Here is a 25,106-nt window from a genome sequence, read left to right as displayed (position 1 = left end):
ATGGAAATTGTCCCATTGGGCAGACGCAGCATGGGTTCATAAAGGGCAGGTCGTGCCTAACTAATTTAGTGGAATTTTTTGAGGACATTACCAGTGCAGTAGATAACGGGGAGCCAATGGATGTGGTATATCTGGATTTCCAGAAAGCCTTTGACAAGGTGCCACACAAAAGGTTGCTGCATAAGATAAAGATGCATGGCATTAAGGGTAAAGTAGTAGCATGGATAGAGGATTGGTTAATTAATATAAAGCAAAGAGTGGGGATTAATGGGTGTTTCCCTGGTTGGCAATCAATAGCTAGTGGTGTCCCTCAGGGATCAGCGTTGGGCCCACAATTGTTCACAATTTACATAGATGATTTGGAGTTGGGGACCAAGGGCAATGTGTCCAAGTTTGCAGACGACACTAAGGTGAGTGGTAAAGCGAAAAGTGCAGAGGGATTTGGATAGGTTAAGTGAATGGGCTAGGGTCTGGCAGATGGAATACAATGTTGACAAATGTGAGGTTATCCATTTCGGTAGGAATAACAGCAAAAGGGATTATTATTTAAATGATAAAATATTAAAACATGCTGCTGTGCAGAGAGACCTGGGTGTGCTAGTGCATGAGTCGCAAAAAGTTGGTTTACAGGTGCAACAGGTGATTAAGAAGGCAAATGGAGTTTTGTCCTTCATTGCTAGAGGGATGGAGTTTAAGACTAGGGAGGTTATGCTGCAATTGTATAAGGTGTTAGTGCGGCCACACCTGGAGTATTGTGTTCAGTTTTGGTCACCTTACCTGAGAAAGGACGTACTGGCGCTGGAGGGTGTGCAGAGGAGATTCAGTAGGTTAATCCCAGAGTTGAAGGGGTTGGATTACGAGGAGAGGTTGAGTAGACTGGGACTGTACTCATTGGAATTTAGAAGGATGCGGGGGGGGATCTTATAGAAACATATAAAATTATGAAGGGAATAAATAGGATAGATGTGGGCAGGTTGTTTCCACTGGCGGGTGAAAGCAGAACTAGGGGGCATAGCCTCAATATAAGGGGAAGTAGATTTAGGACTGAGTTTAGGAGGAACTTCTTCACCCAAAGGGTTGTGAATCTATGGAATTCCTTGCCCAGTGAAGCAGTTGAGGCTCCTTCATTAAATGTTTTTGAGATAAAGATAGATAGTTTTTTGAAGAATACAGGGATTAAGGGTTATGGTGTTCGGGCCGGAAAGTGGAGCTGAGTCCACAAAAGATCAGACATGATCACATTGAATGGTGTAGCAGGCTCGAGGGGCCAGATGGCCTACTCCTGCTCCTAGTTCTTATGTTCGTATATTCAACATTGTTTTCAAATCACTCCACGCCTTACCCCTCTTAATCCCTGCAAGCTGAAGCAAGGTAGCATAGTGGTTAACACAGTTGCTTCACGGCGCCAGGGTCCCGGGTTCGATTCCCGGCTTGGGTCACTGTCTGTGCGGAGTTTGCATGTTCTCCCCGTGTCTGTGTGGGTTTCCTCCGGGTGCTCCGGTTTCCTCCCACAGTCCAAAGATGTGCAGGTCAGGTGGATTGGCCATGATATATTACCCTTAGTAATCCAAAAAGGTTAAGTGGGGTTACTGGGTTACAGGGAAAGGGTGGAGACGTGGGGCTTAACTGGGGTGCTCTTTCCAAGGGCCGGTGAAAACTCGATGGGCCAAATAGCCTCCTTCAGCACTGTAAATTCTATGATATGATAAACTCTTCCAGCCCCCAAAACCCTCCCATCTCTGAATTCCCCCAATTCTGGCCTTTTTCGCATCCCTGATTTCCTAACTCCACCATTGGTGGGCGTGCCATTCGCTACCTGGGGTCTGAACCCTGAGATTCCCTCCTTGCACTACGTCCCTATCACTCTCCTCCCTTAAGACACTCCTTAAAACCTTCCTCTTTGACCAAAGCTGTTGGTCACCTGGCCTCGTCTGGTCTAATATCTCCTCCTGTGGCTAAGGGTCAAACTTTGGTCACACTCCTGAGAAGCACCTTGGGACATTCTACAATGTGAAAGGCATTATATAAATTCAAATTATTGCTCTTGTTTTGCTGCCTTTGACTATGTTAGCGGGATGTGAAAGGTGACGGTAGCAGAACAGCTTCAGCTCTGAGTGTATCAGTTGTTGTGATCAGGAAGCCTGAACGGGTGATGGAAGCAGATTAGTAGGAACTTTCAAAAGGAAATTGGATCAATATTTGAATTGGGAAAAATTACAGGGCAATGGGCAAAGTGGAGGGAGTGGGTGTGGAGCCAATTGCAAACAGCAAGTACACACACAAGGGGCCGAAAGGCCACCTACTGTGCTATATCATTCTATCATTTCACATTATGGTGCAGTTAGCCCACTTTATGTCTTTTAAAAAAAGATTCATTAACAATTGTTTTCCTATTCATACACCCAGCTGAAACCATTAAGACAATTCTATTTGTTTCAGAGTTCCGAGCAGTCACTTTCACACTACAGAGCAAGGACCTCCTCAGTACCGTTGTCAAAATCTTGAAATCCTGCAGTTTATCCACTGATCATGTGCAGGACTCCCAGGTTGGCAAGGGCCTCGATCATCAAAATGGGAACCTTCCATTCAGTAGACCTATCCGATGGGATAAGACCTACTACTCCTTTACTGGCTACAGGGACCCAGAGGAAGAGTTGGACTGCACTGTCCGTATGGAACCTGCTCTCGGGTACAAGAATCTGTTATTGCTTATCTCACTTAAGTTGTGAATGTTGCTGTGATTATTGCTGAGGGAGTGCTGCACTGTCAGAGGGTCAGTACTGAGGGAGTGCTGCACTGTCAAAGGGTCAGTACTGAGGGAGTGCTGCACTGTCAGAGGGTCAGTACTGAGGGAGTGCTGCACTGTCAGAGGGTCAGTACTGAGGGAGTGCCGCACTGTCAGAGGGTCAGTACTGAGGGAGTGCTGCACTGTCAGAGGGTCAGTACTGAGGGAGTGCTGCACTGTCCGAGGGTCAGTACTGAGGGAGTGCTGCACTGTCAGAGGGTCAGTACTGAGGGAGTGCCGCACTGTCAGAGGGTCAGTACTGAGGGAGTGCTGCAATCATCGAAAAATTGAAATCTATGGCACAAATGGAGGCCCTTCAGCTCATTGTGTCTGAGCTGACTGGAATAGACTGTCCAGCTCGTGGTTCATAGTCCTGCAGATTACAGCACCTCAAACTACATATACATCAGTAATTCTGTCTGGGTTCCCACCTCTGCAACCCTTTCAGGCAGTGAGTTCCAGATCTCCACCACCCTCTGGGAGAAAATAATTCTCAACTCCCTTTGAATCTTTCTGCGAATCACTTTATTATTTTAAAATATATTTGAAGTTCCGATTTCTTTTTTTCAATTAATGAGCAATTTAGCGTGGCCAATCCACCTACCCTGCACATCGTTGGGTTGTGGGGGTGAAACCCACGCAAACACGGGGAGAATGTGCAAACTCCACACGGACACTGGCCCAGAGACGGGATCGAACCCGGGACCTCGTCGCCGTGAGGCAACAGTGCTAACCACTGTGCTACCGTGCCGCCCTTCTGCCAGTCATTTTAAATCTATACCCCCTGGTTATTGTCCACTCTGCTGTTTGGAATCGGTCCTTCCTATCCACTGCTTTTGACCCTCATAATTTTATACACCTCAATTAAATCTCCTCAACCTCCTCAGTTCCAAAGCCTATCCAGTCTTTTCATTTGCTAAAATTATCCATATCTGGCCAAATCATTGCAAAACTCCCTGTACCGGTCTATCACATCCTTCCTGTAATGTGGTGACCAAAACTGTACCCAGTTCTCCCTAGCTGTCATCAAACGAGCGTTTTATACAGTTCCAGCATAATCTCCCTGCTGTTATATTCTGTACAACATCTAATAAAGGCAAATATCCCATCAGCCTTCTTAACCAGCTGATGAATGTCTTATTACCTTCAGCAATCTGTGGGCATGCACTTAAGGTTGCTCTCTTCCCCTACAATTCTCAGTATTCTCCCATTTATTGTGTATTCTCCTGCCTTGTTTACCCTCCCTAAATGCATTACCTCAGTTTCTCCCGACTGCATTTCATTTGCCATTTTTCTGCCCACCTAACCATTCCATTGCTATCTTCCTGGATAGTCAGAGGCTTTTTCCCAGGGTAGGGTGGTCAATTACTAGGGGGTATAGGTTTAAGGTGCGAGGGGCAAGGTTTAGAGGAGATGTACGAGGTAAGTTTTTTTACGCAATGGGTGCCTGGAACTCGCTGCCGGAGGAAGTGGTGGAAGCAGGGACGATAGTGAGGTTTAAGGAGCATCTTGACAAATACATGAATGGGGTGGGGATAGAGGGATATGGACCCCGGAAGTGTAGAAGGTTTTAGTTTAAGACGGGCAGCATGGTCAGCGCAGGCTTGGAGGGCCTAAGGGTCTGTTCCTGTGCTGTACTTTACTTTGTTGCACCTGCAGTCTCCAGCTTCCTTCTTCTCTATTAGCCACACAGCCAACTTTTGTATCATCTGTAAATTTCTTAATCATGGCCCCTATGTTGCGGTCTAAGTCTTTGCCACATACCACGCAAAGCAAAGGATCCGCTGCCGAGCGAGCCCTGTGGAATTCCACTGAGCAAAGCCTTCCGGTTACTACACCAGTCGGAGGAGCACGCTGTCTTTTGGATGAAACATTAAACCATGGCCCTATCAGCCAGCTCAGGTGCAGGTAAAAGTTCCCACGGGACTATTTCGAAATGGAAAAGTGGGGTTCTCCCACGTGTTCGATCCAATATTTATCCCTCAATCAATATCACAAAAAGCAGATTATCCGGTCATCGTCACATTGCTCTGTGTGGGATCTTTCTGTGTGTAAATTGGCTGCCGTGTTTTGCACATTACAATGGTGACTGCACTTCAGGAGTGGCCATGCATTGCTTTGGGACATGAAGTTACTAACAGCGACCAATTAAACTACTTGTTTCTTGAAAACTAACGGATTAGGTTGCAAAAAATATATACATTGAAATCATCCAGGACAGAAGGAGGCCATTCAGTCCATAGCATCTGTGCTGGTTCTTTTAAATAACTATTTAATTAGTCTCACTCTCCCCTTTCCCATAACCTGCAAATGTTTCCTTTTCAAGTACTCAATCTAATTCTCTTTTGAAAATGTATTTTTGAATCTGTTTCCTGCCTCCCCAATCCTTTCAGGCATGAGATTCCTACAGCCGCACTTTAATACTCGTTCAGTTTGGGTTATTCTATCGCCAGGGGCTGGTTTAGCACAGGGCTAAATCACTGGTTTTTAAAGCAGACCAAGGCAAGCCAGCAGCACGGTTCAATTCCCATACCAGCCTCCGCGAACAAGCGCCGGAATGTGGCGACTAGGGGCTTTTCATAGTAACTTCATTGAAGCCTACTCGTGACAATAAGCGATTTTCATTTTATTTCATTTCGTTTGTTAAGCGAAAAAGCAATTTCGGCAAACTTTCATACGTCTCTATATTTTCATAGAATCGTAGATTCCGTACAGTGCAGAAGTAGGCCATTCGGCCCATCGGGTCTGCTCCGACCCTCTGAAGGAGCACCCTACCTTGACCCACTCCCCCCAGCCCCACCCAACCTGCACATCTTTGTGACACTGAGGGGCATTCTTTTTTTTTAAGCATTTTATTCAAACTTGTATCAAAACAGATTACAGCAAATAAACACCCCGGGATACATACTTCCCAACAATCAACTATACACTTTGTACAGATTTTTCTCCTTTTTCACCCCCCAACACACATACACACACACACACACACACACAAACATCCCCCGCCTTTTCCCAAACGCCCCTCCTGAGCCCCTTAACTCATACTTTTTCTTCTCTAACCACAGGAAGTCATACAGGTCACCCAACCATGCTGCTACCCCCGGTGGCGATGCCGACCGCCACTCCAGCAAAATTCGCCGCCGTGCAATCAGAGAGGCGAAGGCTACGACATCGGCCTTCCTCCTCTCCATGAGCTCCGGCTTCTCTGAAACCCCAAATATCGCCACCAAAGGGTCCGGGTCCACCTCCTTCTCCACTATCCTGGCTAAGACCGCGAGCACTCCCGCCCAGAATCTTCCCAATTTTTCACAACCCCAAAACATGTGCGCGTGATTCGCTGGCCCCGCCCACACCTCTCACACTCATCTGCTACCCCCTGAAAGAACCCACTCATTCTCGCCCGAGTCATATGCACCCTGTGCACCACCTTGAACTGTATCAGGCTCATCCTTGCACAAGAGGAGGTCCCGTTTACCCTTCGCAGTGCCTCACTCCATACTCCCCGATTGATCTCTATTCCCAACTCCGCTTCCCATTTCTCCTTGATCTTCACCACCCGTTCGCCTCCCTGCTCCTCTAGCCACTTATATATATCCCCAATTCTTCCCTCCCCTTCCACATCCAGAAGCAGCAGTCGCTCCAGCAGGGTGTATCCCGGCAATCTAGGGAACCCCTTCCAGACCTTTCGTGCAAAGTTACTAACCTGTAGATACCTGAACTCGCTACCCCTCGGCAGCTCTACCCTCTCCCTTAGCTCCTCCAGACTGGCGAACCCTTCCTCCAAATACAAATCCCTCATCTTGACCAGCCCCACCCCTCCACCTCCTGTATACACTATCTATCCCCCCCCCCCTCAAACCTATGATTCTCGCACAGTGGCGTTAGCACCGACATCCCTTCCACCCTAAAATGCCTCCTCAGCTGATTCCATACCTTCACCGTGGACTGCACCACTGGGCTCCCTGAATACCTACTCTGAGCCATTGGTAATGCTGCCGTCCTCCTCCATCCTAACCCACTCTACCCCTTCTCCTTCCCACCACCGCCGTACCTTGTCCACATTCGCCGCCCAATAATAATGAAGCACGTTTGGCAACTCCAACCCCCATTGCTGCCTCTGCCTCTGTCGCAGGGTTCTCCCCACCCTCGGCACCTTTCCCGCCCATACAAAGTCAGAGATGATTGTGTCCACTTTCCGAAAAAAGGCCTTTGGCATAAAGATCAGGAGAGCCTGAAAGATAAACAAGAACCTCGGCAGAATATTCATTTTCACCACTTGGACCCTCCCAGCCAACATTAAGTGCAGTGTATCCCACCTCTTAAGATCCTCCCTGGCCTCCTCCACCAGGTTCGTTAAGTTCCACTTATGGAGCCCCGTCCATTCCCTCGCTACCTGAATCCCCAAGTACCTAAACCTATCCCTCGCTACCGTAAATGGCATCCCCCCTAAATTAGCCCGCTGTGCCAGCTCATTCACTGAGAATACTTCGCTTTTCCCTACATTCAGCTTGTATCCCGAGAACCCTCCAAACCTCCCCAACAGGCCCATAATCCTTCCCATACTCCAACGGATCCGAAACATACAGCAAGATGTCATCGGCATAGAGCGAGACCCGATGCTCCCTCTGTCCCCTCATTATCCACTGCCACTCTGCCGACCCCCTGAGAGCCATCGCCAATGGCTCTATGGCCAGCGCAAACAGCAGCGGCGACAGCGGGCACCCCTGCCTCGTACCGCCGTGTACGTCAAAGCTTTGTGAGCTCATATAATTCGTCCTCACCCTTGGTGCCACATACAGCAACCGCACCCATGCCACAAATCTCGGCCCAAACCCAAACCTTCCCAAAGCTTCGAGCAAGTACCACCACTCCACCTGATCAAATGCTTTCTCCGCGTCCATGGACACCACCACCTCCGGTACCAGAGCTCTCGACAGATTCATCACCACATTCAACAGCCGCCTTATATTACTCGCGAGCTGCCTGCCCTTCACGAAGCCTGTTTGATCTTCTGCAACCACCCCCGGGACACAATCCTCCCCGCCAACAACCTAGCCAATACTTTCACATCCATGTTCAATAGTGTTATGGGTCTGTACGACCCACATTCCACCAGATCCTTCCCTTTTTTGGGGATTAGTGTAATTACCGCCTGCTTCATCGTCTCCGGCAACTCCCCCCTTCTCCAGTGCTTCATTAGACGCCCCCAACAGATGTGGTGCCAGGTCCGCTGCAAATTCCTTATAAAATTGTGCCGGGTACCTGTCCGGCCCAGGGGCATTCCCCGACTTCATACCCGTGATACTATCCAGCACCTCCCTCAGCCCCAGGGGCTCCTCCAACCCCTGCGTCTTTGCTTCCTCCACCTGGGGAAATTCCAGCTCGTCCAGAAACCGCCCCATGTCCCCCTCCTCTCCTCCTGGGTCCGCCGCATAAAGTCCCTGGTAGTACTCCCTAAATGCCTCATTTATCTTCCCCGGCTCTGACACTACATCCCCAGCCCCAGTCCAGATCTTCAATATTGCCCTGGACGCAGCCTGCCTCCGCAGCTGGTGCACCAGCATGCGGCTCGCCTTCTCCCCATACTCGCATTGCATCCCTCTTGCCCTACGGAGTTGCCCTACTGCCCTCCCTGTTGTCAGCCTGTCAAACTGCCCCTGCAACGTTATCCTCCTCGCCAATCCCTCCATGGTGGGCACCCTCGAATATTCCCTGTCCACCTCCACTATCTCGCTCACTAGGCGGTCATGTTCCTCCCTCCTTTCCCTATCTGCACTGGCCTTAAACAAAATAATTCCCCCCCCTCCCGCTTCCCGGACCGCCGCCTGCATTGCTTCCCAAAACCCCCTGCTGACACTTCCCCCATTCTGATTCAACTCCACATACTCCTTAATCGCCGCCCGCACCGTATCACAGAAACCTCCATCTGCCAATAACCCCGAGTCAAACCTCCACCCCGACCTCTGCTCTCGTCCCTGATCTGAACCGAATCGCCAGCCAGTGGGGCGCATGGTCCACGATAACTATCCCCACATACTCTGCCCCCTCCACCCCAACCAAAATCTCTCGACTTACTACAAAGTAATCAATCCCCGAATACACCTTTATAGATGTGGGAAAAGAAGGAATACTTCCTTCCCCTTGGGTTCTGAAAGCGCCATGGGGCCACCATACCCATTCTCTCCATAAATCCACCCAGCTCCCTTGCCATCCGTACCCTACCCATCGACCTGGGGCTCGATCTATCCACCCTCGGCTCCAGGGCACAGGTAAAATCTCCTCCCATGATCAACTGGTAGGTGGCCAAAACTAAGGGGCATTCTATTAGCATGACCAATCCACCTAACCTGCACATCTTTGGACTGTGGGAGGAAACTGGAGCACCCGGAGGAAACCCACGCAGACACGGGGAGAAAATGCAAACTCCACACAGACAGTCACCCGAGGCCGAAATTGATCCTGGGTACTTGGAACTATGAGGCAGCAGTGCTAGCCACTGTCGTTCTTTTGCAAATAAAGACAGCAACGAAGTGATCAGCGAATGTTGTGTTGAAGCTGATAATGCTGTGATTTGTACAGGGTGATCATAGAATTTACAGTGCAGAAGGAGACCATTCGGCCCATCGAGTCTGCACCGGCCCTTACAAAGGACACCCCACTCAAGCCCACATATCTACCCTATCCCTGTAACCCCCACTTACACTTTTTGGACACGAAGGGCCATTTATCATGGCCAATCCGCCTAACCTGCACACCTTTGGACCGTGGGAGGAATACGGAGCATCCGGAGGAAACCCACGCAGACACGGGGAGAACGTGCAGACACCGCACAGACAGTGACCCATCCGGGAATCGAACCTGGGACCATGGAGCTGTGAAGCAACTGTGCTAACCACTGTGCTACCGTGCTGCCCTTGTGATGGTTCTGGTTACGTGGTCTGTTAATTCCCTCTGATCGATGTAGGAGCTAAATTCTACTCTGTTTTTTATTAGTTCCGGGACAGTTTTGAAGAAAGCAGAGATCCTGTTGGGAGAGTAATGATGACAAACTGATGTTAATATTCACTTTGCAGGTTGTGGCTGCATAAAAACCGAGCATCTGCCTCTGAGAGGTTATCTGTTAGTATTCCACTGAGGGATGAGCTTGTTCGCTTAAAAACAGAACTTTGTCAGCGACTGGAAATAAACGATATCAGGTATTGGTGCTAAAAGGAGGTTAGATGTGAAAGAAAGTCATGTATGTGATTTTTGGGAGTGCTAAATGGGTGTGAAATGACGTAGGGTATTGATTAGCACCGTTGCTCAGAGACCCACTCCTTGCTGGTTTTTGTGCATCTTTAACCCGGTTCGGATCAATGACGCTGTACATTTTGAGGCTGAAGCAGACTGTCAGTGACCTCCGTGGTCCATTTGACCCCGGCTGAGCTGCTGCCCCACACCGTTTCCCATCAGCAAGCCCACCTGCTTCCACCCCTGTAACATCTCCGCACTCTGCCCAGGGCACAGCCTACCCACTGCTGAAACACTCATCCATGCTTTTGTTACATCCACAGTCGGCTATTCCAGAGCTTTCCTGGTCAAACTCTCGCTTCCCGATCTCCCATCTTTTGTGACGAAAACCATTGTTTGTATCCAAGCTTGGCACCCAGTGCGTATCACCCACTGTGTTCACTCTCCCAGACTAACTCCCAATCCGACAATACTCCGATTTCAAAATTCTCATCCCTGTTTTCAAACACATCCATGGCCTCACCCCACCCTATCTCTATAATCTCCTCCACCCTATCTATAATCTCCTCCACCCTATCTCTATAACCTCCTCCACCCTATCTCTATAACCTCTTCCACCCTATCTCTATAACCTCCTCCACCCTATCTCTATAACCTCCTCCACCCTATCTCTATAACCTCCTCCACCCTATCTCTATAACCTCCTCCACCCTATCTCTATAACCTCCTCCACCCTATCTCTATAACCTCCTCCACCCTATCTCTATAACCTCCTCCACTCTATCTCTATAACCTCCTCCATCCTATCTCTATAACCTCCTCCACCCTATCTCTATAACCTCCTCCACCCTATCTCTATAACCTCCTCCACCCTATCTCTATAACCTCCTCCACCCTATCTCTATAACCTCCTCCACCCTATCTCTATAACCTCCTCCACCCTATCTCTATAATCTCCTCCACCCTATCTCTATAATCTCCTCCACCCTATCTCTATAATCTCCAATCCCACAACCCTGCAGTTTCTCTGCATTCCTCCAGTTCTGACCTCTTAAGCACGCCTAACTTAAATTGATAGAAATCCATTGAATCCCTGCAGTGCAGAAGGAGGCCATTCGATCCATCAAGTCTGCACTGACCCTCTGAAAGAGCACCCTACCCAGGCCCCACTGCCCCACCCTATCCCCGTAACCCCACATTACTTTTGGACACAAAGGGGTAATTTAGCATGGCCAATCCACCTAACCTGCACATCTTTGGACTGTGGGAGGAAACTGGAGCACCCGGTGGAAACCCACGCGTACATGGGAGAAAGGGCAGAGACCATGCAGTCCCCCAAGGCCGGAATTGAAACGGGGTTCCTGGCACTGTGAGGCAGCAGTGCTAACCCACTCTGCCGCCATGCCACCCCTACCCTTGCACCAACCTTGGTGACTCTGCCATTCAGCTGCCTGGCCTCTTAAACTCTAAACCCTCCCTAAACCTCTGCCTGCTACCTGCCTCTCCTTTAATTCAGGCCTGATAACCTACCTCTCACCATGGTTATAGTATCTGTCCTCAAACCCCTTTTGTGACTCAGTGTCAGATTTTGTTGTTAGCAATCCTTTAAAGGATATCCTTGGGACATGTAACCGCATTAAGGTTCGAAATGAATGCAGATCGTTGTTGTAACCGCACGCTGTGAATCCCACCCGGTTACTAAGGGTCACCGTGTACATTACGTTGCACACATTTAGTCAAATGATTCCTTTAATTGCAGCAGTAACAATTATTTTATTTGAAATATTGACCGTGGAATATTTTACATCAATCTGAGGGGGAAGGTGGGGCCTTGGATTAATGTCCTAACTGAAAGGTGGACCCTCTGGCAGTGTAGCACTCCCTCAGCGTTGCACTGGGAGTGTCAGAATGGATTTTGTGCTGAGGTCCCTCGGATGGACATTGAACCCAGCACCTTTACACTCAGAGGAAGTGAGACTGTCTGGTGCTCACTGGCACCAGATTGTTCACAGCAAAACATATAAATGCCGTTTCTCACATTGGTATCCAACAAGCCTCAGAAATATTTCTCAATTCTCGTGTGTAGACTAAAGTCTATCCTGGGTAACTTGGTTTTAATTCTGTTCCTGGTCTAGATGGCAGAGAACTTGGGGAGTAGCTCATCGATGTAGCCAACTTCACAGCCTCTCTCGCTTTGCCAAGCAGAACTCTCCAGTGTTGTGCAATGTCAAAGGTTTGTCCTCTAATAAACACATGTTCACAGCAGATATCTGGCACACAAGTAAAACCCCAAAAGAAGCTCATCCTGCACACCATCTTTAGCCTCGTTACATTGACGTCATTTGATTTCATGGCTTAGCAGAATCTAACTTTCCTGGACAAGTTCCTGGGACATTGGGACCGGCTCTAGTGGAGGTGAGACCAGTACAACTAGACGGGTTTTCCCTGGGCAGGACCTGGACTGATGTCGTGGCGGAGTATTTGTTCGAGTAGTTGGGGAGGGTTTAAACTAAATGGCATGGGGCTGGGCCTATACAAGGAGTCGTAGAAGGGGAATCAAGGATCGGAACAAAAGGCAAGAAGGGGAATAAGAAAAGTGATAGGCAGAGAAATCAAGGGTCAGAATCAAGCAGGGTCACAGTGAAAAATATTGTTTGATTCGGACCCTTGATTTCTCTGCCTATCACTTTTCTTATTCCCCTTCTTGCCTTTTGCTCCTATCCTACAGGACAAGTAAAAAGACCAGCCTTAAGGCTTTGTGGTTAACGCACAGAACATTTGCCATAAAGTGGATGAATTAATCGCGCAAATGAATTCAAACGTGTATGATATACTCAGGATTACAGAGACATGGCTGCAGGGTGACCAAGGACGGGAACTGAACATCCAAGGGTATTCAGAATTCAGGAAGAGGAGGAATTCCTGGAGTGTTTCTGGATCAATATGTTGAGGAGCTGACTAGAGAATAGGCCATCCGAGACTGGGTACTGTGTGATGAGAACAGAATCATTGTCAATCTAATTGGGTGAGGGCCCCTTAGGGATGAGCGACCATAATATGATAGAATTCTTCATCTAGTTGGAGATTGATATAGTTGATTCTGAGACTAGGGTCCTGAATCTAAATAAAAGGAATTTACGATGGTGTGAGGTGCGAGTTGGCTGTGATGGATTGGGAAATGTTAGTTTAAGGGATAACAGTGGATAGGCAATCGCAAATATTTAAGAAGCGCATGGGGGAAGTACAACAATTGATTATTCCTGTCTGGCACCAAAGTAAAACGCCAAAGGTAGCCAAACCATGGTTTACAACGGAAATTAGAGACAGTATTTGATCCAAGGAAGAGGCATACAAATTGGCCACAAAAAAAAACAACAGACCTGGGAATTAGGAACAGTTTAGAATTCAGCAAAAAGGACAAGGGATTGATTAAGAAGGGGAAAATAGAGTACGAGAGTGAGTTTACAGGGCCGTAAAAACTGACTGTAAAGTTTCTATAGGTATGTGAAAATAAAAAGATTGGTGAAGATAAATGTAGGTCCCTTACAGTCAGAAACAGGGGAATGAATAATGTGGAACAGAGAACTCTCTAACCCAACACTCCGGCGCCTGTTTGAGTTACAGAGGGAGAAATCAGAATGTCCAATTCACCTAACAGCATGTCTTTTGCAGGGAGGGTATTTGAAGAAACACAAGATTAGTATGTACAACGTGTCCTCGCAATTTAACCAATTTAATACTGCGATCATCCTGATGAATCCGTGCTGCTTCCCCTCCAAGGCTAATCCCTCCTTCCTGAGGTGTGAGGTCCAGGACTGAACCCCCAGTGAGGGCCTGACCACTTTGCAATGGAACTCTGTGATGTATCTTCTACAGTTTGAATGTTGAAGCAAACCTTTCACTCCCTCTGCGTTTGGTTGTTCCCTTCACAGGGTGTACTCTAATCTTTGGGGAAAACTCCGGAATGAACGCAGATGGGCAGATTATGTTGGGGACAGTGGATGTCCACCATCACTGGAGAAAAGTAAGTGAAATTAACGGTGAAGACAACACTTTAGGAAAATACATACCTTTTTATATTTAATATATTGACACGAACAGTTAGATCGTTTGCTCTGGTCAACGTTTCGGGGATTCCTGAGCTCAGGTCCAGGCAGCTGAAGGCACGGCCGCCAGTGGTGGATTGAAGGAAATCGGGGGTGCTTAAGTGGCCAGAGATCACGGAGAACTGTAGGTCCGGAGGTGATTACGGGGATAGGGAGGGAGCGAGACCATGTATGGATTCGAGGGTGCGATTTTGAAAAAGAGCACCTCCAGACTGGGAGCCAGTGGATGTCAGCAAGCACAGGAGGCCATGGGTGAATGGGACTTGGGACAACTTGGGCAGAGTTTTGGATGAGTCGAAGAGGATGGAACAGAAGTGGAAGATGCTGGCCAGGAGAGTTTGGGGATTGTCCAGCCCAGAGGTAACAAGGGCATCTGTAAAATGTTTAAGGTGTGGAATTATTCACCACGTAGTAGTGCAGTAAACATTTAATCTGTTATTACTTGAAGCTATTGGAGAGGCTGCCCTTCTACTCTGATCTTCACAGCCACCTTTCTGTGTTGAAAGAGAGGACCAGCTACCTTCTGGGCGACGTCGAGTTAATTTATAATGAGGACCTTCAGCCAACCTTGATGCTTGAGGATTATTACAGGATGTTAAAGACCTTCCATCAGAATGTGACTGTCACTCAACCTCTCTTCCACCCACGGAGTCTAAAAGGGCTGCAAATAATTCTGGAAAAGTGAGTAATTCCCTCAGTAGCTCTTTCTGGTCAATGAGTGAGTGAAGCCACACAGGAGGAAGGGAATGTTGTGCTTGTGTCTCTGAACATGAAACCCTCCCCGGTGGCTCACTCACTTGTTGATGCTACGCTCAAGCAGAATTGGGCCAACAAAATAGCAAGGCACTGAATTCAAGCTGCCTATTGTACACCCTGTATATTGTACATTGGTGATGCTGTGGAATGTGGCTTCTCTGTGTTTGGGGATGCAACGATGAAGTGGGCGGGTTCTCTGGACAATCCATTGATGATTTGACCAGCCATATCTGAGAACGAGAGTCACTCAATCAGGCCCTTGGCCTTTGAGTTGTATTTAGCTCCAAGTTTGTTGAATTTGTGTTATTAACGACTTGACTTCCACTGAGAGAAACCTCTTGTAGGAAATGCATTCATTTTCATAGCTTTTAAATACTGATATTAAATACTCGGTGTCTCAATTATCAAAGAATCGCAGAATTCCTACAATGCAGAAGGAGGCCGATCCTCTGAAAGAGCACCTAGACCCACTCCCTCTATCCTATCCCCATAACCCCACCTAACCTCCACAGCCTTGGACCGTGGGAGGAAACCGGAGCACCCGGAGGAAACCCACGCAGACACGGGGAGAAAGTGTAAACTCCACACAGACAGTCACTCGAGGCCAGAATTGAACCCGGGTTCCTGGTGCTGTTAGGCAGTAGTACTAACCACTATGCCACCGTGCCATCCATGTTAGTAGTTATTGCATTTTCCAATGTGAGGTTTAATTCCCACAAATTTCAATAAAACCCAAGTTTGAATGGTTGAAAGCAATCCTGGCCAATGAGAGGAGAAACATGAGTCATGTTACTAACCTCGATCTCTATCCTGACACCTATTCATGTCGGTAATGGGAGCCAAAGTTGGGAGAAGTGTTTAACAGGTGGGAGAGTTGGACATTATAGATGTCATTGTTTGAAGGTGACAGGGGACCTCTCCCCAGTGTCCTGGACAATATTTACCACTCAATCGACATCACAAAAACTGATGACCTGGTCATTATCACATTGCTGTTGGTGGGATCTTGCTGTGCAGAACTGCCAGCTGTGTTCCTGCATTACAACAATGACTGGACTTTGTACAGTGTGGCTCAGGGTGGGAAACAGCTGGAGACGTCATAAATTTGTGAAAGGCAAGGAGAGATTTCCACTTTTTCCTGCCCCTCCATTGCTGCCACTAAACCGTGCTGTTCTGTTATTCCAGTCACTCTTCTGCTCCCAGCCTCCTGCGAACGGGCCAGCTGAGCGTGCCAGTCACCTGTGACCTGACCGTCCTGCAGCGGTTTATTCTCGCTCATTCACAAAGAGCCAGGACCTGCCTGAGGAGAGAGCAGGAGTAAGTGACTGATTCTTACCAAGTACATGTTGCAGTAAAGACGGTGGCAATTAAACAGGGTCTGGCTTTTACAGGCTGCTCTTTCACGTGGTTTTTGTAGATGAGGGGAATTCACAGAAGGACTGGGAAATGGCTAAATCCACGTTAATTGTGCTCATAAAGAAATGTGTAATTTTAACTAGAATTAAAACTGGAATGGTTTGTAATACTTGACTATTTATTGATTTGCATAAAATCTATGTACAGAAACAGGCCATTCAGCACAGTGGCACAGGGGTTAGCACTGCTGCCTCACAGTTCCAGGGTCCTGGGTATAGTGATATCACAATTATGCTGTAATTCACTGATTGACCACTAGGAGTCTCACTAGTATATGTGAATCTTAAAGTCAGCTGACCTCAGACTGGCTGGAGGAAGTTGAAGAGAGAGGTTGCTTGGCATGATTTTACTGTTTTTCATCTGTTGTCTTGTATATAGTTTTTCCACGGTTAATGTTAATAAATCGTTTATAGCTTTAGCTACAAGTGTTCTTGTAATAAATCAGGCCATCCGACATGAACATTACTCTGGGTTCCATTCCAGCCTCGGGTGACTGTCTGTGTGGAGTCTGCACTTTCTCCCCGTGTCTGCTTGGGCTTCCTCCGAATGCTCCGGTTTCCTCCCACAGTCTAAGGATGTGCAGGTTAGGTGCATTGGCCATGATAAATTGCCACTAACTGTTCAAAAGGTTAGGTGGGGTCACTGGGTTACAGGGATAGGGTGGAGGTGTGGGCTTAAGTAGGGTGCTCTTTCCAAGGGCCGGTGCAGACACAGTGGGCCGAATGGCCTCCTTCTGCTCTGTAACTTCTATGATTCTATGAAGTTGCTGTTTATCAGACAATCAGAGTGTTACAGTGCAGAGTTGATGGAGAAGCTGGGATTCCGCGGGGTGGAGAGAGCCCTTGTGTATCTGCAGATGCGGGACTTTGGAAAGAAGGTTTTTCCGGTGTCGCCGCCTTTCTCGATGTTGGAGGGGGGGCTATCAGTGAGGGAGCTGGAGGGGGGGGGGGGTCAGTGAGGGAGCTGGAGTGGGGGGTGTCAGTGATGGAGCTGGAGGGGGGGTGTCAGTGAGGGAGCTGGAGGGGGGGTCATTGATGGAGCTGGAGGGAGGGCTGTCAGTGAGGGAGCTGGAGGGGGGGTGTCAGTGATGGAGCTGGAGGGGGGGTGGCAGTGATGGAGCTGGAGGGGGGGCTGTCAGTGAGGGAGCTGGAGGGGGGGTGTCAGTGAGGGAGCTGGAGGGGGGGCTGTCAGTGAGGGAGCTGGAGGGGGGGGCTGTCAGTGAGGGAGCTGGAGGGGGGGGTGTCAGTGAGGGAGCTGGAGGGGGGTGTCAGTGAGGGAGCTGGAGGGGGGGTGTCAGTGAGGGAGCTGGAGGGGGGGCTGTCAGTGAGGGAGCTGGAGGGGGGGTGTCAGTGAGGGAGCTGGAGGGGGGGTGTCAGTGAGGGAGCTGGAGGGGGGGTGTCAGTGAGGGAGCTGGAGGGGGGGCTGTCAGTGAGGGAGCTGGAGGGGGGGGGTCAGTGAGAGAGCTGGGGGGGGTCATTGATGGAGCTGGAGGGGCGTGTCAGTGAGGGAGCTGGGGGAGGTCATTGATGGAGCTGGAGGGAGGGTGTCAGTGATGGAGCTGGAGGGGGGGTAAGTGAGGGAGCTGGAGGGGGGGTGTCAGTGATGGAGCTGGAGGGGGGTGTCAGTGATAGAGTTGGAGGGGTGGTCATTGATGGAGCTGGCTGGAGGGGTGGTCATTGATGGAGCTGGAGGTGGGGTGTCAGTGATGGAGCTGGAGGGGGGGTAAGTGAGGGAGCTGGAGGGGGGGTGTCAGTGATGGAGCTGGAGGGGGGGTGTCAGTGAAGGAGCTGGGGGGGTCAGTGATGGAGGTGGAGGGGGGGTGTCAGTGAGGGAGCTGGAGGGGGGGTCAGTGAGGGAGCTGGATGGGGGGTTGTGGTCTGAGGTGCTGCGGAGGATGAATGCCTCAACCTCGTGTGCGAGGCTGGGCTGATGCAGCTGAAGGTGGTGCATTAGGGGCTGGTTTAGCATAGTGGGCTAAACAGCTTGCTTGTAATACAGCACAAGGCAGCAGCATAGGTTCAATTCCCGTACCGGCCTCCCCGAACAGGTGCTGGAATGTGGCGACTAGGGGCTTTTCACAGTAACTTCATTGAAGCCTACTTGTGACAATGAGTGATTATTATTATTAAAATTAGGGCACACCCGACAAAGTAGAGGGTGAGTTTGTTGGGGGGGGGGGGGGGGTGAAGGACATTTGTGAGCAGGGTCTGACCAATCAGGTACAATTGTTCTGATCCTGTCAAAAGTTGGTGAGATTTTGGAGTCCGTTTCCTGCGAACCTTTGACCGAGATCCAGTGTATATTCAATCCCATTCCTGAAGTGTCATTAACTGGGCCAACGTAACGGGCTGGCTGTGTTCGGTATTTCTGAATTCCCACTGCTGATTATTAGCTCATTGACATCAACAGTTATTGCAGGTGAGATTGATGGAATTACTGGCTACACCAAAAAGATAGGAAAATAATTGTGTAAGAAAACCGTCATTAATGTCCAAAATCCTTAAATTCGATGGGAAGGAAAAAAGATGTAAATGGGAGAAATGTTGCTGGAGTGGGGCCCCATTAGCTAAGTCTTTTGCCTCAGACTTCAGCTCAAAGATTTCTTGTCCTTTTGACTTACTGGCAATGGGCAGTGAAGGAATGGAGCACCTGGGACCTCAGTGAACGACAGAACCAACAGTGTTCCTCCTTTATCCCTGTGGTTTCAGAATAGTTTCAGAATGAAGGTGGAAAAGGAAATCAGGTCAATTAGAGTCAGATCAGGTCCAGAAAGAGAACTAAAGAGAGGGAAAGAACTATTGGATTAAGAGAGAGAAAAAATAAGAAACATTGCTAAAAATTTGTAAAATTTCTAGCATTAATTCACTGTCCGAAGGATTGGAACCGAGCGAATTAAATTCTACTGATGAAAGAGCACTGACCTGAAATGTTAATTTTCTCCCTCCTCAGATCTGCCTGACATGCTGAGTATTTCTAGCATTTTTCTGTTTTTATTTCACATTTCCAGCATCAGCAGGATTTTATCATAGAATCATAGAATTTACAGTGCAGAAGGAGGCCATTCGGCCCATCAGGTCTGCACCGGCCTTTGGAAAGAGCACCCTACCCAAGCCCACACCTCCACCCTATCCCCGTAACCCAGTAACCCCACTTAACCTTTTTTTTGGACAATAAGGCAATTTAGAATGGCCAATCCACCTAACCTGCACATCTTTGGACTGTGGGAGGAAACCGGAGCACCCGGAAGAAACCCACACAGACACGGGGAGAACGTGCAGGCTCCGCACAGACAGTGACCCAAGTCGGGAATCAAACCTGGGACCCTGGAGCTGTGAAGCAACTGAGCTAACCACTGTGCTACCATGTTGTCCCTACTTTACTTTAGTATTATAGTTTAAATTGTTCCCTTTCTGGGCCAGGGAGGTTGATTGCCGTTTTATTCATGATCTCATTGTTAATGGGACACCTGCGCTGTTAATCATCAGCCCTAAATTTCTGTGTTGGGTTTGATGGGAAAATAATGTGTAAATCCAGCACGTTCTCCAAAATAACAGAGAATCTGAGAGCGAGAGATCGATACCGTGAAGTGGGATAAATTGATCTGCAGTTCCACAGCTCCCAGCGTATCTCGTTATCACCTGTACTTTCTGGCTGATTGATAACAGCAGACATTATTAACATTTCAGCGATTTTCCAGCGAGGTTGAAATGAATGGATGTTTATTTTTTTTATCCAATTAGATTGGAAGTGGAACAGAAGAAACTGATCAGTGATTGCACAGAAAAATATGGACTTGAGAGACTGTATAAGGAGCCCAGTGTGTCCAGTGAACAAATGGTGCGGTGTTGTCAGAGACTGCTGGAAGGACACGTCTGTGAGTTGCGAGGGATGCACCTGTGTATTTCTCATTTCTATTCAGTGCTGCAGGATGGTGACTTGTTTGTACCTTGGGACTGGAAACAATAACCGTGGACAACAGCAAAAGGAGACTTGATTGTTGCTGATCTCTGGAGTCACAGCTGGATCAATGTGAACTGACCCCGTGCATGGATCTGGGGGTTTTGGGTCTGCGACTTTATCGAACTGTAGCTCACGCCAGGACTGGGGAATCCTGAATTATCGTGAGAGAACTGTAAACAACCTGCGTGAATTACAGTGATATACACATAGAAATTTGCCAATGCGAGATGTGAGCAGCCCCACCATTTACTCTCGCGGTCTCTCCTTTTACCTGGTTCTTCATTGTCCCGTTACTCAATGACGTTTATTCTGCACAGGAACAGATCACTTGGCCCACAGCCCCACGCTCAGTTTATACGCCACACAGGCCAAGGTGTTGCAGCAACGCCCACTTTACCTGCATGTTGTAGCCTTGGATAGTGAGAGCAGAGGCTTCAATTTTCTTTCCATAGCTGACCAGGAATCTCTCACTCTTCTCACCTGCATGTGTTGATGGATTTACAGGCTAACACTCATTAGGAACGCATCTTCCGTGGGCATAGGACAGAATTCCAACAGTGCTTCTGCACTGCATTCGAACCATCGTGTCTGCATCGATCCTGTGAAAGAGCATCCTACCCTGGCAAACTGCCCCGCCCTATTGCTGTAACCCCACCTAATCTGCACATCACTGGACACTAAGGGGCAATTTTATCACAGCCAATCCACCTAACCTGCACATCTTTGGACTGTGGGAGGAAACCGGAGCACCCGGAGAAAACCCACGCCGACACGGGAGAACATGCAGACTCCGCACAGTCGCCCAAGGTCAGAATCGGACCCTGGTCTCTGGTGCTGTGAGGCATCAGTGCTAACCACTATGCCGTCCAGGGGTGGGAATTAAATATGGATCTTCTGGCTGGAAGGCAGGGAGCTACCCATTCACCACAAAGCAATCTTAGAAATAATTTGTAACGCCACAGCTAATCACTTTGATGAGTGCAACTAATTTTGATAACGATTTATCTTTTAATTCCTACCTCCACCACTGCCACCCAAGCTGGAAGGTTTCAGGAATATTGAGAGCAGTGGATCTAAATCCTGCAGCGTACTCAGACATGGAATATGTTTTTTAAAACCCAGAACATGGAGGTGCTGGATTGGAAAGAGCGCCCATACCAATAGAATGAAGGCCCAATGCCAACTTTATTAGACAGCTGATTCAGTGAACAACCATGTTTGATCCCCGGCCTGTGTTGAGCTTGGTGCCAAGGGCAATGGCGGAAGGGAGGCACAGAGACCAGTCACTCCGATAGATCATCTTGGAAATGTCTGTCAATGGTGCTAATTACAACCCCGAAAAAGGTGTGAATTCCAAGAGCAGCTTTCACCACCTCAAGATGTCCTCAATACGCCACTTTACAGCCAGTTATTGGATGGCGCTAACTGGTCTAATGTAAAAGGTGAGGCAGCCAATTGGCCCGAAATACGCCCCCACCAACAGCAATGTGTTAATTTGATGCTGATTTAAAAGATAAATGTTGGCTCTTTGACTTAGTGACACCTGTTACACCCACCTCAGTGGGTAGACTGGGTCTTAATTCAAGCTCTGATCTGAAAGATGTGTGACAGTGCAGCACTCCCTTGGAGCATCAGCCTTGATATTTGTGCTGAGGCCCCGGAGTGGGACGTGAAACCGCAACATTCTGACAGGAGAGAGTGTTGCCCCCTGAGCCACGTCTGATGCCAGCCTTTCTGGAATAACCTCAAAATGGGAAGCGCACTTTTAGAAATTGTTTCAGACTGAAATAAATGTGAACTGTAATTTAATATGTGCATACATTGTGTCTGAATATGTCCCTGACAAATGTACCTTTAAACCAATGCCTCATCTGCCCTCTCAGATGGATCTCAGAAGATCCCAGGTCCAATGTGGGAAGGGCATTCTCCCCAATGTTAATATTAAAAACCAATTATCTGCTCATTATCACACAGCTGTTTGTCAGATCACAACAGTCTCTACACATCCAGACAGTATTTTGTTGGCCCGGGGAAGGTGCTTTAGAAATGTTGTGTGCTAAAGTGGGTTGACCAATTTATTTTTCTTTGTTCTGGGAGTTGGTACCGCTGGCTGGGCCTACATTTGTTACCCATCACTAGCTCACCTTAAACTTTGGTGGCTTTCTAGGCCATCTCAGCCACATTGCTGAGGGTCTGGTGTCACATGTAGGCCAGACCGCGTAAAGATGACCGATTTCCTCCCCTAAAGGACATTAGTGAACCAGGTGGGGTTTTACAGCAATCAATGATAGTTTCATGGTCGCCATTACTGAGACTAGATTTATATTCATTTATTAATTGAATTTAAATGCCACCGGTTTCTGTGGAGTGATGGTCTGCGTCTCTGGATTATCAGACCAGTGACATTACCACCACCATCATTACCCCTGAAAAGATAATGTGTCAGGCATGCCCTGTTTTGTGCCAGTTTTATGGGTGGCACGGTAGCACAATGGTTAGCACTGGTGCTTCACAGCGACAGTGACCCGGGTTCGATTCCCAGCATGGGTCACTGTCTGTGCGGAGTCTGCACGCTCTCCCCGTGTCTGCGTGAGTTTCCTCCGGGCGCTCATGTTTCCTCCCACAAGTCCCCGAAAGACGTGCTGTTAGGCAATTTGGTCATTCTGAATTCTACCTCTGTGTACCCTAACAGGCACCGGAATGTGGTGACTGGGGGATTTTCACAGTAACTTCATTGCAGTGTTAATGTAAGCCTACTTGTGACAATAATAAAGATTATTATTCTTCTCCCACTCCTGAAGGAATTTTCTTGCTATGGGTCGACGGTATCCTGTATTGCTGGCCAATATCAGTATGGGTTTGACGTATCCTGCATATCACCTTGTCAGTACTGGCTCAGTGGGTAGCGCTTTTTACTTTCAGTCAGCAGTTCGTGTTCAAACCACATTCCAGAAGCTCAAGCACATAGTCTAGATTGACCAGTTTAAAAAAATATCTTTATTCGTTCATGGGAAGCCCCGGGACATCACACAGGCATCGCTGGTTAGTCCAGCATTTATTGCCCATCCCTAATCGCCCTTCAGAAGGTGGTGGTGAGCCGCCTTCTTAACATAAGAACATAAGAACTAGGAGCAGGAGTAGGCCATCTGGCCCCTCGAGCCTGCTCCGCCATTCAATTAGATCATGGCTGATCTTTTGTGGACTCAGCTCCACTTTCCGGCCCGAACACCATAACCCTTAATCCCTTTATTCTTCAAAAAACTATCTATCTTTACCTTAAAAACATGTAATGAAGGAGCCTCAACTGCTTCACTGGGCAAGGAATTCCATAGATTCACAACCCTTTGGGTGAAGATGTTCCTCCTAAACTCAGTCCTAAATCTACTTCCCCTTATTTTGAGGCTATGCCCCCTAGTTCTGCTTTCACCCGCCAGTGGAAACAACCTGCCCGCATCTATCCTATCTATTCCCTTCATAATTTTAAATGTTTCTATAAGATCCCCCCCTCATCCTTCTAAATTCCAACGAGTACAGTCCCAGTCTACTCAACCTCTCCTCATAATCCAATCCCTTCAGCTCTGGAATTAACCTAGTGAATCTCCTCTGCACACCCTCCAGCGCCAGTACGTCCTTTCTCAAGTAAGGAGACCAAAACTGAACATAATACTCCAGGTGTGGCCGCACTAACACCTTATACAATTGCAACATAACCTCCCTAGTCTTAAACTCCATCCCTCTAGCAATGAAGGACAAAACTCCATTTGCCTTCTTAATCACCTGTTGCACTTGTAAACCAACCTTCTGTGACTCATGCACTAGCACACCCAAGTCTCTCTGAACAGCGGCATGCTTTAATATTTTATTGTTTAAATAATAATCCCGTTTGCTGTTATTCCTACCAAAATGGATAACCTCACATTTGTCAACATTGTATTCCATCTGCCAGACCCGAGCCCATTCACTTAACCTATCCAAATCCCTCTGCAGACTTCCAGTATCCTCTGCACTTTTCGCTTTACCACTCATCTTAGTGTCATCTGCAAACTTGGACACATTGCCCTTGGTCTCCAACTCCAAATCATCTATGTAAATTGTGAACAATTGTGGGCCCAACACGGATCCCTGAGGGACACCACTAGCTACTGATTGCCAACCAGAGAAACACCCATTTATCCCAACTCTTTGCTTTCTATTAATTAACCAATCCTCTATCCATGCTACTACTTTACCCTTAATGCCATGCATCTTGAATGTCAATGTGGTGTATATAGGCACATCCAAAGTGCTGTTAGGGAGTTCCAGGATTTTGACCCAGTGACAGTGTAGAAACCGTGATATATTTCCAAGTCTGGGTGGTGAGTGGTTTAGATGTGAACTTGCAGGTGGTGGTGTTCCCATACATCTGCTAAGCTTGTAGATTGGAGAGATTGTGCATTTGGAAGGTGTCGAAGGAGCCGTGATGAGTTACTACAGTGCATCTTGTAGATGATACACTGGCTGTTACTGTGTGTCGGTGGTGGAGGAAATGAATATTAAAGGTAGGGGTGGTGGGGGGGTAGAGGTGGTGGGGGGTAGGGGTGGTGGGGGGGTAGGGGAGGTGGGAGGGGTATGGGGGGGTGGGGGGGGGGGTAGGGGTGGCAGGTAGGGGTGGCAGAGTCCACAACCAACACGGCTGGAATAGATGTGAATGCCTTGTTTTTTTTAAAATGGCGAGTATATTGTGCTGCGTGCCTATCTGAGAGAGAGAGAGAAAAACATTTGCTGCACTCTTGGTGATCCTCGTTATTTATTACTCCAAATGTTTGAACTTAATTATGCCATCTTGCAGAACCTTGAGTTCACCCCCCACCCCT

At 48.2% G+C, this 25,106-nt stretch overlaps 1 protein-coding gene across 1 annotated transcript in view; it reads left to right on the top strand.

Annotated features, from left to right (window-relative positions):
• tcaim (T cell activation inhibitor, mitochondrial) overlaps nucleotides 1-22,858 on the top strand; it is a gene marked incomplete at its 5' end in the record, with an annotated part of 29,363 nt that extends 6,505 nt beyond the window's left edge. Inside the window, 7 exons of the mRNA XM_038808491.1 lie at nucleotides 2,440-2,689; nucleotides 9,859-9,981; nucleotides 12,151-12,248; nucleotides 13,948-14,039; nucleotides 14,570-14,802; nucleotides 16,063-16,194; nucleotides 20,034-22,858. Coding sequence (XP_038664419.1) covers nucleotides 2,440-2,689; nucleotides 9,859-9,981; nucleotides 12,151-12,248; nucleotides 13,948-14,039; nucleotides 14,570-14,802; nucleotides 16,063-16,194; nucleotides 20,034-20,259 — 1,154 coding nt within the window. The remainder of the gene's footprint in view (nucleotides 1-2,439; nucleotides 2,690-9,858; nucleotides 9,982-12,150; nucleotides 12,249-13,947; nucleotides 14,040-14,569; nucleotides 14,803-16,062; nucleotides 16,195-20,033) is intronic.
• Between the last annotated feature and the right edge of the window lie 2,248 nt (nucleotides 22,859-25,106).

Source organism: Scyliorhinus canicula, chromosome 10, assembly GCF_902713615.1.
Source record: "Scyliorhinus canicula chromosome 10, sScyCan1.1, whole genome shotgun sequence".
Taxonomy (NCBI): Eukaryota; Metazoa; Chordata; class Chondrichthyes; order Carcharhiniformes; family Scyliorhinidae; genus Scyliorhinus; species Scyliorhinus canicula.
Note: the sequence above shows the minus strand (reverse complement) of the source record. Positions and strands in the feature narration are given on the sequence as shown.